The sequence below is a fragment of the Pteropus medius genome, unplaced genomic scaffold, assembly GCF_902729225.1.
Source record: "Pteropus medius unplaced genomic scaffold, Ma_sr-lr_union100, whole genome shotgun sequence".
In the NCBI taxonomy this organism is placed as follows: domain Eukaryota; kingdom Metazoa; phylum Chordata; class Mammalia; order Chiroptera; family Pteropodidae; genus Pteropus; species Pteropus medius.
This window is the reverse complement of record NW_024355205.1, coordinates 28,111,690-28,125,295: the sequence shown is the minus strand read 5'-3', so window position 1 is coordinate 28,125,295 and position 13,606 is coordinate 28,111,690. Positions and strand designations below refer to the sequence as shown.

General features: G+C 35.8%; 1 protein-coding gene across 1 annotated transcript in view; it reads left to right on the top strand.

Annotated features, from left to right (window-relative positions):
* Positions 1-2,123: 2,123 nt before the first annotated feature.
* LTN1 (listerin E3 ubiquitin protein ligase 1) overlaps positions 2,124-13,606 on the top strand; it is a 47,792-nt gene continuing 36,309 nt past the window's right edge. Inside the window, exons 1-6 of the mRNA XM_039857710.1 lie at positions 2,124-2,270; positions 6,502-6,705; positions 7,213-7,311; positions 7,778-8,008; positions 10,270-10,322; positions 11,012-11,192. Coding sequence (XP_039713644.1) covers positions 2,229-2,270; positions 6,502-6,705; positions 7,213-7,311; positions 7,778-8,008; positions 10,270-10,322; positions 11,012-11,192 — 810 coding nt within the window. The 5' untranslated portion in view covers positions 2,124-2,228. The remainder of the gene's footprint in view (positions 2,271-6,501; positions 6,706-7,212; positions 7,312-7,777; positions 8,009-10,269; positions 10,323-11,011; positions 11,193-13,606) is intronic.

Below are 13,606 nucleotides of genomic sequence, written 5' to 3'. Positions count from 1 at the left end.
GTCATCAGAAAAGAAAACAGCAAGTTAAATGGTCTTGTCTACATTATATAATGTAAGAAATACAATAAAAGCTGTAAGAAACTAGTTAAATGTTAGACCTATCAGCAATATAGCTTTCTTAGACTTTTACCAATCATTTTATACTTGATATATAAACATCCGTAAATGTAAAACTGTTCAGTATATATATTTATTCCACAATGACAATTTGTCAGTGTATTAATCCGATATATATATCTTACAACATAAAGAAATAAGGATAAATCTTTAAAAGAAACTATTAGTACCAAATCAAGTTATGTTTAAAGATTAAAAGATCTATAGAAAACAAAATTGTGGGCAGGAAACTGGCTACATGTCCACTTTTAATTGTAAAAGTAATTCCTGTACAAATAATAGTATTCTTAAGTAAAACAAACAAAATGTAAAAATTCTAAAATTAATCCCACAAATCCAAATTAGTTGAACTTGAGCATAAATACACAATATAGTCACAAAGTCAGTCTTGTGACCATATTAATTTGATAAAATGCAACCAAAAAAAGGACTGATTACTTTTAGCACTTGCATAAAAACAACTGTTACACAGATTTTTTTTTTTAAAGAAAGCTGCATATTAGAATATCAGGAAAAGCCAACAATATGTCATTTTTGAAATTGCATAACAGCTGCAAAGCAACCAAGACTTAATAGCATTTAAAGACAGGTGCTGGTATGTTACTTCTTGTTCCTGCCCTACCCCCAACAATGCGCACAACTACTTAGGACGACCTGAACCCATAAAAATTCTGCAAAGGGGCAAAATGAGCCTTCCATTTAAGCTCACTCTGCCAATGTGTTGCCATTGGGTCCAATTAGGAAAACAAACTTCACTACTTTTTTAAAGAGGAAAAAATATTAATATGAAAGGTTGGTTAAAAAAGAGATTATAAAAGCTAGGAAAGGAAGGAAATAAGAGGTTGAGGTAATCGGAATAGTTTGGGGGAGGGGCTGAAAAGCTGGGGCTCAGCTCAAATCTGTGAAGGGAGGGTGATGCCAGGTCGTTGCTAATCCTTCAGAGTTCAAAGAAGGGACCGGGTGGTGTTGGGGTTCTGACTTCTGAGAAGGGAGCACCACTGGCTGTCTTAAGAGCTCAGAGGAGCGAGCCTCATGGAGTTAGGACTCAGGCCTCTCAGGGGGAGGGTCCTCCCTGGCTGCTGCTGGGCCCTCTGGGGTGAGCGATAAAGCTGATTCTGATTGCTTTAAAAATGATGGGAGAGTGAAACCAATCACTGCCTAAAGCAATTGCTGATGCTGCTAGGATGATGCTAACAGAATGGAGGAAGTATTTTCTCCTTCCTCTGGTTTCAGTCTCCTAGTCACCGTGTTTACTGAACCTAACAGGAAGCCAGTTGAATAAAGGAAGAATAGTTTGCAGGACCACAGTATCATGGAGTTGAGTATAAGAGTGAGTGTGTGGACGTGAGAAAGGGACAGTAGTCGGCAGCATGTGCTTAGGTATCTCTTGTGTGATTCTCAGAAGGAAAATCATTAAGTATGAGAACTGCACGTTTCAAATTTTAATAGACCGCCACATTACCCTTTTTTACAGGAAGTGCACATAACGCTTATGATATGCGAACAAAGAGAGAATATTTCCCAAAGCACTACTTCTCAAATTTTAACAAGGCCTGGTAATCTTGCTAAAAATGCAGAATCTGATTTAATAGTCCCGAAGTGGGCCTGACAAACTGCATTTCTAACAAACACTCAGAGGATGTTGATGATTGCATTTTAAAAGGTAGAACATTTTCCTATCACCCCACTACCACCATATCATTCTACTGAAACTCCTGCGTGAAAATGTCTCTCTATGCCACATCCCACGCCTCTTCCCGCAGACATAGGAACATCTCTCGCTCCGGGAAAGCGAAGGAAGGAAGGATTTGGCGCGATGAATCCAATGCTTGGCTTTCTATTGGGCAGGAATGACGTCACTCAGATAGGCGTGGCTCTAGTTGTGCCGTGTATACCGGCTCTAATTGTGACGTTTACGCCGGCAGATAGGCAAGGACGCGGCGGGAGGCGGGGGCAGAAGTTGGGTGGAGGGCAGGCGGGGTGGGAGGCGGAAGGGGAGGGCCGGGGGAAACTGTTCCAGTGGACACACTTCCGGCGAGCGGGGCCGGAAGTCGTGGCCCGGCAGTGTCAACCAGGGGCTGCGGGCTGAGAGTGCGGCTCAGACCGCGACCATGGGCGGGAAGAACAAGCAGCGGACCAAGGGGAACCTGCGGGTGAGTGAGAGGTGGCCCAGCCGACCGGAGTTCTCTCCTCGCAGCGGCTTGCCAGGCCCCACGCGCCGCCGGCAGATGTTTGCAGCGAGGCTGCGGGAAGGAGTGTGTTTGCGTGTTGAGTGTGACCTCTCTGTTTTGCATGCGTCCCCCCCGGCGGGGTGGGTTATCTCTGAGCAGATTGGGGAGTTGTAAGCGAAAAGATGTTCCATGCCAGAGCTGGCCCCACCTGAGCACCCCTCTTTCCCCCACATAGATTTTTCATTAGGAAATGGTTCAGTCTCAGTTTCAACTGGAAGGTTACCTGGCCAGGGTACAGAAGGTGGAATTGGGAACAAGAGAGTTGGGTGGGAAGCAGTTAAAGTGAGCCTGGTGTGCAGAGTGACTCGAATCATGTCTGTTTTGCTCACAAACCCGCGATGGCTCCCCACATCCCTTGGGGTAAAGGCCAAAGCCGTTATGATGGTATACGTGGTACGTGGTCTACCCCTCGCCTCTTTCTATCTCCGACTGTTCAACTGCCTCTTCCTAGGCCACTTCTTCCAACCCCTTACCTCCTCACCGAGCCTTGACCTTGCCTGGCAGACGCCTGGACGCTCTTCTGTTAGGTGCCTCCAAGTTTTGCCCGAGATACCTCAGTGAGGTCTCTCAGGATCAACTTATTTTACTTTGTAGTCCTCCCCCGACTTTATTCTCCTTTCCTGCTTGATTTTGCTCCATTGCACCAGTGACTTCTAACATACTATGTAATTGACTGTCTCGCTTCATTTACTGTTTTGCTTCATTAGACTATAAGTACTATGAAGACAGGTGTTTCTATCTGCTGCTGATATTCTCAGATCCTAGAACAAGCACTGGCATATAGTACAAGCTCACGACATACTTTTTTAAAGACCCAAAAGTGGATTAAACCTACATGATTTGGGATGTTCTAATATTTTTTATGGTACTAGGTTTGTTATGGCACAGCCCAATCTAATGAGAATGCTGTATCATGTTTCTGATCCAATTCTTGTGATATCACTTCCACATTTTCTTAGATCTATCACAATCTGTTTTGGAAGATAAAATCAACAACAATAATAGTAACTTACCTTGTGCCAGTATTGTGCTAAGTGCTTGACTTGCGTTCTCATTTAAATGTTTATTCAAAAAATTTTCTTAATGTTTTATTTTTGAAATATTCCGAACATAAGGAAAAGTTGCAAAAATATTAGAGCAACAACCAATATACTCTTTTACTCTCTACCTAGATTCACCAATTTTTACTATTTAGTCACATTTGCTTTCTTTCTTTAAATATATGTATTTTGTTGAACCATATGAGAATTAGTTGCAGAAATTATAACAAAGTCCTTAATACTTCAGCATGTATATTCTAAAATTAATGCCATTTTTCTACATAACTGTGATTATAACAGAAAATCTAACTTCAGTATAATACTATTATCTAATAACATACAGCATTGTATTCAGATTTCTATAGTCATCTTAATGTTCTCTAGAAGTTTTTTTAGGTAACACATTTTTAAAAAATCATGATATAGTCAGGGATCACTCATTTTATTTAGTTATCATTTAGATCTTGATAGTTTCTCAGTGTTTTTTTTTCTCCTGGAAAAATAAGGTTGATGGTTCTTTTATGACATGGACAATTTGAAAGAATCTATGCCAGTTGTTTTGCTTAAGTAAGATACGTACATTCCTTATTACAAGATTCAGGTTAAACAATTTTTGAGAGGAATGCTTCATAGATGATGTATCTCAGTGCATCATAAGGGGCACATGATGCCTGTTTGTTCCATTATTGATGATATTTGTTTAATCACTTGGTTAAGGTATCCTTTTTATTGGTTCAAAAAAGTACAATAAAAAAGTATGTTGAGTGGTAATTCGAGACTGGGAATATCCTGTTCTCTCTCACAAATTTCACTTGATGGTTTTAGCATCCTTTGATGATTCTTGCTAGAATCAGTTATTACTATGGTAGTTTAAAAACATGTTTAATCTTGACAACAACTCAAGTAATGATTTAGCTATAGTGTGTCATTTTAAAAATGATGAAATTAACTTGCTTAAGCTTATGTAGTCAGGGAGTTACAGAATTGGGATTTGAGTGGTAGTCGTTGATTCAACAGAAGACTTTGAATCTGAATGCCATGTATTCAAATGTGATAGACAAATGTCTCCTTTTCTAGATGATACAGACAGATAAGTAAGCAAATAATTATAATATATTAATGAATTATGATAGAGCTATGAGTAGAAAGAAAGTGGAAGAACAGAAAAGAATGGGGATTGACCTGAGGGAGGCAAATGTTGAAAACATGAGTGTTTTGAAGGATGAGCAGATTTTCAGGCAATAAAGAAGGAAAGGTTTTCAGGTGGCGAGAAAAGGTAATGCAAAGACCAGATTATGAAAGAGCATAACAGATTCAGGGAACCCTGAATTCAGTTTTAGACTGAAACTGGCAGCAAAATTGGGAGGGGTGAAGAGGAAATGGGACAAGGGAAGAAAAGAGTGGCAGAAGATAAGACTGGGAAAGGTTGAGGCCAGATGGTGAAAGATCTTTAAGTGTTCCTGAGTTTGGTATTTAAACTGTAGATGCAAGATTGCCACATCAAACACCTCTAGAAGACAGGCATAGAAGAATGAAGGAGGTATAGTGTAAGAAAATTAACTGCTAGAAATAGAGTCGACAGTCTTAATTTTTGAATAGTGGATATAAACGTTTGACATACACAGTAGAGTAAGTGATAAGAAAAATATATGTGTATTACAATTAGTACATTTAAAAATAATTTGTTACTTTAAAAACTAGAAATCTGATACCTTTTCTTCTGCACCTGGTTATCACTGTCAGCTCTGGTAATTCAGGTCAGTTCAGAATCCTGCCTTGACTCCTTTAGCTTTTAGCAATAACTAGTTTTTCATACTATTTCGTTATTCTGTTTCAAAATAAAGCTGTTTACAAATGGAATTATGCATAAAATTCAGATGTCCTAATGTCATAATATTCAGTTTTCAGAATTGTAATTCACTAAATTTCTTTGCAGCTTTTTGTATATCAATATTGAGAAAGACAAACTGAATAATGTTCATTTCAATAAAGTTTTAAAATACAGAACCTTTTTTTGAAATTAGTCTTAAATGCTGCCGTTTTGAAAAAATGTAATTCAAGCCATTATTTTTCACTTCTGATCACTCATTTCAGTTTATAAAGTAGTCTAGATTATTCCTTGACAAATGAATTTTCCATACACAGTTTCTCTAGGTATGAGCAAATTGAATCACATATTTGGATAACCCTTTTTGAACATTCTTATAGAGAAATAAGAAACAGATGAGTGTAGATGGGTTATAATGTCATTCTGGACATTGAACTGAGGCATTTTCCTATTAGAAGATATGTTCATTTCTTTCTACAGTTCAAATCTTTCTCAGTCACAACTAATCCCTTAACTTTTAGTGCTAGGAGGCTGCTATAATGTGTATCAGTCAAACAAACCACTGACTGTGGTTCAGAACAAAAGAATTTGTCTTACATCTTGATTACTGCATTGATCTTTGCCTATATTAATGTGATTTGTAACCATTTTAGCCCAAAGAGATTAGTTAGACTAGGCTTTGAGTATATGGCAGTGAGTATGTCTGCCCTCAAGGAGCTCCTGGTCTAGAAGCAGCTGTCATTATTATCCTGTGGTGGTTGCTTAATGAATGTTTGTTGAATGGATGAGTGAAAAGATATAATCCACTTATGAGTTAGTTTTTTATATTATTATACAGTACACATGTGTATATACATATTATTTATAGAAAAGTTGCAAATTTATAAAATTTAAAATTTTATAAAGTAGTACTTAGGCTTACCATACATGTTGCATTCTTTGATTTTAAATATTTTATTCTAGTTCTTAAAAATGCTGTCAGGACCCATTAAATTGATGTAATGAGCCACTAATAGACTGTATCCAGTTTGAAAACCATTTTTTTTCTGATGTTTAGGAAACCAGGCAATAGCTCTTGGGATCATTATTGATATGTTCTTAGTGACAGAAACACCCATCTTTGGGGAACATTATAATATATGACATCTTAGGCTAAGAAAAAACAATTCTTGAAATAAAAGCTTGTTCCATCATGGGAGTTATTAAGGAATTACTGTAAAGAACTCAAAGTTAAATTTTGAACTCTTCCAGGATGCTGACTTTTTTCTCTCTACTTTCTCATCAGCCTTCAAACAGTGGCCGAGCTGCAGAACTTCTTGCCAAAGAACAGGGAACCGTGCCTGGATTTATTGGTTTTGGAACATTTCAGAGTGACCTAGGCTATGTTCCTGCTATTCAAGGAGCTGAAGAAATAGACAGTCTTGTAGATTCTGATTTCCGAATGGTGCTGCGGAAACTTTCTAAGAAAGATGTCACGACAAAATTAAAAGCAAGTTTTATTTCCATAAAAATAATCAAACTAATCCTTTTGTTAAAATGTCATTGGCATATTTTATGTAAAGAAAAATGAATCATCACTAATCATTTCTTTTACAACTGTACATTTTTCTGACACATAGACTTAAGCTTAGTTTTTTACTTCTAGGTTATGAATTAGTTTGTTGCTCTGCACTTTTTTGAACCATTTTGGTTTTCTGGCTATATAGTTTTTCCCATTAGAGAATGTAATTTGACCTCATAATTTTAAGTGGGATTTTTTTTTTATCTATCTATCTATCTATCTATCTATTTGTCTGTTTTTTTAAAAAAACAACTAAAAAGCTTCTACCATACTAGCCTGTAAAGAAGCTCTTTAAATTAGTCCCATATGGCACAAACATAAACTATATATTCTCTCATCACATAAAATAGAATAAGTTTCTAGAACAGAATAAGTATAATCAATAGTCAATATCATGGCTGTTGGTACTTAATCATGTTAATAATTTACTTTTAGGCTATGCAAGAATTTGGAACCATGTGTACAGAGAGAGACACGGAAATTGTAAAAGGAGTTCTTCCTTACTGGCCAAGAATTTTCTGCAAAATTTCACTTGTAAGTGCTAAGACTTTACTAGTTTATTTATGTTGTGTATTTTTTGGTTGAAGTCATGGGGGGACTGTCATACTTATATGACACTTTTAGTGAGGGCAATAAAATATGTTGGCATTATTATGCAGATTGGATCATGTTGGGTTGTATAAAGTATAGAGGGAGTCTGTGTTTTCAAAAATTAGGTCAGAATTACCCAGGTGCTTTTCAGTCATAATAAATTTTGTCAGCTTAATTTCTTTGTATATTTGCTGCAGAAGAATGAGAATGAATTGCTTAATTGTTCAAGGCTAACATTGGCTCTTATCTCAGTTGTTCTTATCTCATTGGAAGAAAGGAGAAAGGAAAAAATCAATCAAGCTCTGAATATAGTTGAATTCTTATTAATGGGTCTCATAGTATGTCTAGAAATGTCTGTATTTGTCTTTATGGGCTGGAGCTGTTTTAAACCATGTTATACTTTCAATAGGATCATGACCGCCGGGTTCGAGAAGCCACACAGCAAGCTTTTGAAAAACTTATCCTTAAAGTTAAAAAACACTTGGCTCCTTATTTAAAAAGCTTAATGGGCTACTGGCTAATGGCTCAGTGTGACACTTACACACCAGCTGCATCTGCAGCAAAAGATGCCTTCGAAGCAGCTTTCCCTCCAAGCAAGCAACCTGAAGCCATAGCATTTTGTAAGGACGAAATTACAAGTGTAAGTTCTTGGAACTATTCTGTATCTTCCTTTTTTTTTCTTAAATATTTAAGGGGCATATAAGACATATTACAATGACAGTTCTCTTAGATGACAGCTCTTTTATCTGTCATTGTGGGGAATGAGTGCATGAAATATTTTCAATGGAAGGTTGTCTTTTGTGTTTAACACAATTGACCACTTTGGATTTTTAATATAATTAATATGATGGATTCGATCATTCTAAATTATTTAAATTTTCCAGCTTTAATTTACAAATCTTAATTTATCATATCTAAAAAATTAGGTATATGTTTTATAATATATAATCTAAAAAAGGAGTATATCTAAAAAAGTCTAAACATTTCCCCCATATTTCCATATTAATACATGCATGTATGCAGATTTACTTCACTTTTTTGTTCTCTGGTATTCCTTTGTATGGTCGTATCACAATTTATTTAACTTTTTAAAATATATGTTTAAGGTTTTCCCCCATTTTAAAAAAAATAATAACAAACAACTATTTTAGTGAACATTCTTGAGTAGATCTCTTCATTCACTGTGGGGGTGATAGTTACCAGAACTTCTAGTCACCACATGTTGGGCAAAGGATAAAAACATTTAAACTTTCTATAGCTGTTGATAAGTTGCCCTTCAAAAAGCCATACAAATCTATACTTCCATTAACAGATCAGAAAATGTCTTCAACACTCGGACAAGACATTTGCCAGACTGATATCAGCCATATAACTTTTGTGGCTTTCAGTTTCTTTTATATCTAATACTGTCTTCCTCATTTCTTCCTTCCTTTTTGCTATTCCTAATATATGGACTGGAAAAACCAGATGGCCAAGCTTCTTAATATTATATGAAGAAATAAAAGTAGATGGACTGCGAGTGAGGGGAAATTAAGGATTTAAAAAAAAATTATGCTTCCATTCATTCCTTTATTTAGTACTCCTCTGATAGCACCTTGCCTATAATCCTATTCAAACACCTCCCCACTCTGTCCCTCACTTCTTCCCTTACTCTTTTCAATTAGTTAACCTTCCCGTGGTTTCCCATTATACTTACAAGTCCAGATTTTTAATCAGATTTTTAATCTTTGACGACAGAGCTCTTCATGACCTGGTTCCTGCTTGCCTCTCTGATCTCTTCTCCCAGTACCTCTCCCACACATACGCATTCTAGTTCCCCATTTAGGGTCTCAGTTCTTCCATTGTTCATTTCTCAGGTGTCCCAAGCTTGTTTTTCTAGTGAGAGGAACCCCCAAAGGGAGTTCTCTAATCCAACTGTAAGTTAAGAATCATTGGTTTATTTAAACATCAAGTAATAAGTGTTATGAGAATGAAGTGTCATGAGTTGGGATACTTAAGAGTTTTAGAAAATGGATTTTGAGACAAGGAATCTCAAAAATTACAGATGCTGGGTATGAACTTTCCCAAGTACAAAATTAATTTATCAGAGAGGAGTTAGGCAAATGAAGATTAAACTATCAGAATTATTGACAGTATATTTACTGCCTATAAGAAGATGGGCTGTGGGTCGGCTATACCATTGAGTTCCAATCCCACTCTTCCATTAGTTCAGTGTGTGACCTTGGCAAGTTTCTGTGCCTGTTTCCTCATCTGTTAAAGTGGGAGTTATGAAGTACCCAATACAGTATGTCATTGAGTAGTCATGAAGATTAGTTTAGCAAATGCATGAAATATGCTCAAAGCACTATCTGCCTTGCGGGAAAGCTCATAAGTGTTAGCTGTTGTTCTTGCTGGTAAAGTTGGTACTGGAACACTGGATTCCCCAGTACTGTACCCCAGAAGTAGGCAGACTTACCTGACATTTCCATTGGACATTTAGACATTCCTGTTGGTTGAAGCAGAGCACAATCTGTGTTTTTTTGTGAGCAGGGAGATGCTCAGAAAGAGCGGAGGGGGAAGCAGAGCCTGATTTCTCTCCCAAACTCACTAACTGCGCATTCCTTCCACTTCTGTGTAAGAGGAATGAAAAAGCAAGAGGCCAGAAGTACTTAAGGGAAAATTCCTTTTGGTGCAAACTGGAGGTGTTTTGAGTACCCTATCCTTCTTTCCCCAACAGCGGCCAACCTTAGAGATTGACAGGGAAAGAAAAATAGGTAAAGTTCAAACCTTTTAGTTTTGCTGCTTAATTTTGCTACTTTTGTGGAGAAGGGGTAAAAACTTTTAGGTAAGTTTTATGCTCTGTCTCATCACTATTGACAATTTAATAAAATCTCAAGGCTGTGGGAATTTTTCTCCCTCTAGGTGCTGCAGGATCATATTATAAAAGAAACACCTGATACACTCAGTGACCCACAGTAAGTTGTATTCTCCCTATGTAACTCATGTTAGGAATTTGTTTCACTTATAGGTAATAAGGTGATACTTTCAATGTGACATTTTAAAAAAGAATTCTAAATGTAGAGTTGAAAATACTTATTATAGTGCTATATTAAGTGCGAGTCATCTTGCTATTCAAGTTGAATTTTCTGGGAGCTACATATTTGGTTCTTTTACAAAGAAATATTTTTAGATTATTCCCATATTTACCTTTTGACAGTCATAGCAGGAACCAATTTAAGGTCTGGTTGAAAATAGTTAAGAATTATGAATAGTTCTATTGAAAGAATAGTAAAATGTTTCATTACTTTTATTCTTATGTTCTAATCAAACTATTAAGAGTCTATAAGGAAAAGTAATCTTAGATGCACTGATATTCATTCCCTGGAATCACCCTGTCAGCTGCTGCTGAGAGCAGTGTACTTGGACGCTTATTTCAAGCCATGGCTTTTCATCTACTTTCACCTCGTATTATGCGAAAAATATGTGATTAAAATTTTGTGAATGTTTGTATTTTGAAGGAAGGTGTGACACAGGAACAGTAGAATATAGAAATAAAGCAACTTTGGTAGATATTTAATGATAAAACGTTTAAACTAGGAGTGTCAGATATGTAATTTGGCTTATACTAGGTCCTTATACATATTTATTTTCTTTTCACATTAAGAACTGTTCCAGAGGAAGAGAGAGAAGCTAAATTCTTTCGGGTTGTAACTTGTTCCTTATTGGCATTAAAGAAATTGCTTTGCCTCTTACCTGATAATGAGCTTGAGTCTCTGGAAGAGAAATTTAAATCTCTTTTATCACAGAATAAATTTTGGAAGTATGGAAAACACAGTATACCTCAGGTATCTTAATCTTTTCTATTTTAAGACATTTCTCTGATTCTTTTTTCCCCCTAATCTTGATAGCTTATGTTTATGCTTTATGTTTATTGTTTATATTTAAAGCTCTACAAATACATCTTTGTGGTGAGACTGAATTGCCTCTCTTACCAGAATGTTATTGTGTTTTCTTTTTTTAATTTAGTTATTTGGACTTCAGATTCAGAGTTGAAGTATCATACTCCTCTGTTGATGGCACCTTAAAATTGTTGGCATGTGTAAGGCTCTTCTCATTTAATGTATTTATTTTTTTCCTTTTGTCTCTATCTCCCTCTCTATTCTCCACCTCCACCAGCGGAGCATTGTAAATGTGCTTAGTGTATATCCACTTGTTTGTTTGCTCGGTTCCCGTTACTCATGATTATTATGCCATATAGTCCCCATAAACACATTAACAAATATGGAGGCTTTGCTCTTAGGGAGGAGAACACAGCATTGGGTTCCTGTGAGTCTCTGGTCAGCATTTTTGTCATTTAGTTAATACACAACCTTATTTTTTAGGTCTGTTTAAAGACATCTTATTTAATATATATTTTGGTTCATTAACATTGAACTCATGGACAATAATAGCACTAGAAGTCACACCTGAATGAAACTTACCTAACATGTATTTTCTCTGTTAGGCATGTCATAGCCTTCTTGCTTGTGGTTTTAATTCACATAAGTAGTATTCCATTTATTGTTTTTTATTTAGGTTTTTTTTTTTTAAGTACTATAATACTTTAAATTCTCTATGTTCCTTTATGTATGTTTGGTCCATGGCTTCTGACTGCTGTGTCATATTCAGAAGTTTACATCCATTCCATTTTACCACCTCGGTCCCCGGTGATAGGCACCCTGCTTGCCTCCAACTCCTCACCCTCACAATTAATGCAGCAGTGAACACCTTCATCCATGTATCCTCCGATCTGTGAGCATTATTTTCTGATCCTCTCAATTTCTGAATTGCTGAGTCAGAGTGTATGCATATGTACTAAATTTTCTGAAATAGTGTCATATTGCTCACCTGAATGGCTGTGTTACTCTAGACTCAGCCATCAGTGCATGATGAAGCCTATGTTGCCTTATATTCTAGCTATGACTAGGCATCATTCAGCTTTTTAATTTTTATCAGTCTAATAGGAGTTCAAATGATATCTCTTTAATTATTTTAAGTGACTTTTTTAGCATCTTTTCATAAGCTTTTTAGATTTTTGTGTTTCTTTTGAAATCTCCCTTTTTTTGCAATAGGAGTTTTCTCTTTTTTAAAAATTTTACTGGCTTTCTTTGTATATTCTAAATATTAGTCCTGTCGTTTTTAGGCATTGCAGATAATATCCCATTCTGTTACTTTTCATGTGTCCTCTGTTACAAAGAAATCTTTGACGTAATCAAAACCACTGATTTTGCCTTATAAAAGGCCTTTTCCACTTTTAAGCCATAAAGATATTTTTATATTTTTAATAGTTATATCTTTTTTAACAGTTATATTTTTTTAGTTTTACCTTTCATATGAAGTCTATAATCCATCAATAATCTAACTTTTTTTATGATGTCAAATAATGATCTAGTTACATTTCTCTTCGTGTGTTGTGAGCCAGTTTTCCTAACATGACCTATAAACTCTTGATTCATGGTCCTGCCATTTTGGTACATTAAGTTCACAAATGTTCAAAAGTTTTTCTCTAAACTCTTAATCTTCTCATCCATTGGTCTTTGTTTCTTATGCCAGTACCACTGTAAATATGACCTGATATTTCCTAATAATTTCTCAGGTGGGTCTATTTTAGTTGTCTTTTCTATTGACTAAGTCATTTTAGAACTTATTCTTCTATATAAGTTTCAATAAATTTATTGAATTCCTCAAAATTCTAACTGGAATTTTGATTGGGGTTGCACTGAATGATTTGGGGAGAATTGCTGTCTTTATGTTGTTGAACCTGATGCTATGATGAACCTGTCCTGTCTCTCACTTTATTTGGGTGTTTAAATAATATCCTAGAATAATTTTTAAAACCAACTTCATTGAGTTATAATTTGCACACATTAACATGCAGACATTTTAAGCATACGGTTTGGTAAGTTTTGACAAATGTGTACATTCATCTACATATATAACAAGATATGAGAAATTTTTATTACCCCTAAATGGGTTTCATGTGTTCCTGCTAATCATCTTCCCCCATATCCCGGGTAACCGTTGTTCTGCTTTCTGTCACTACAGATTATATTTGTCTTTTCTAGGTTTTTCTTTAAATGGAGCTATATATTATTCTGTATCTAGCTTCTTTTGCTCAGCATAATGTTTTTAATATTCCTTCATTGTTGCATGTATCAGTATTCCATTCTTTTTTATTACTTAGTTTCATATAGTCTTTATGTGGACATATGTTTTCATT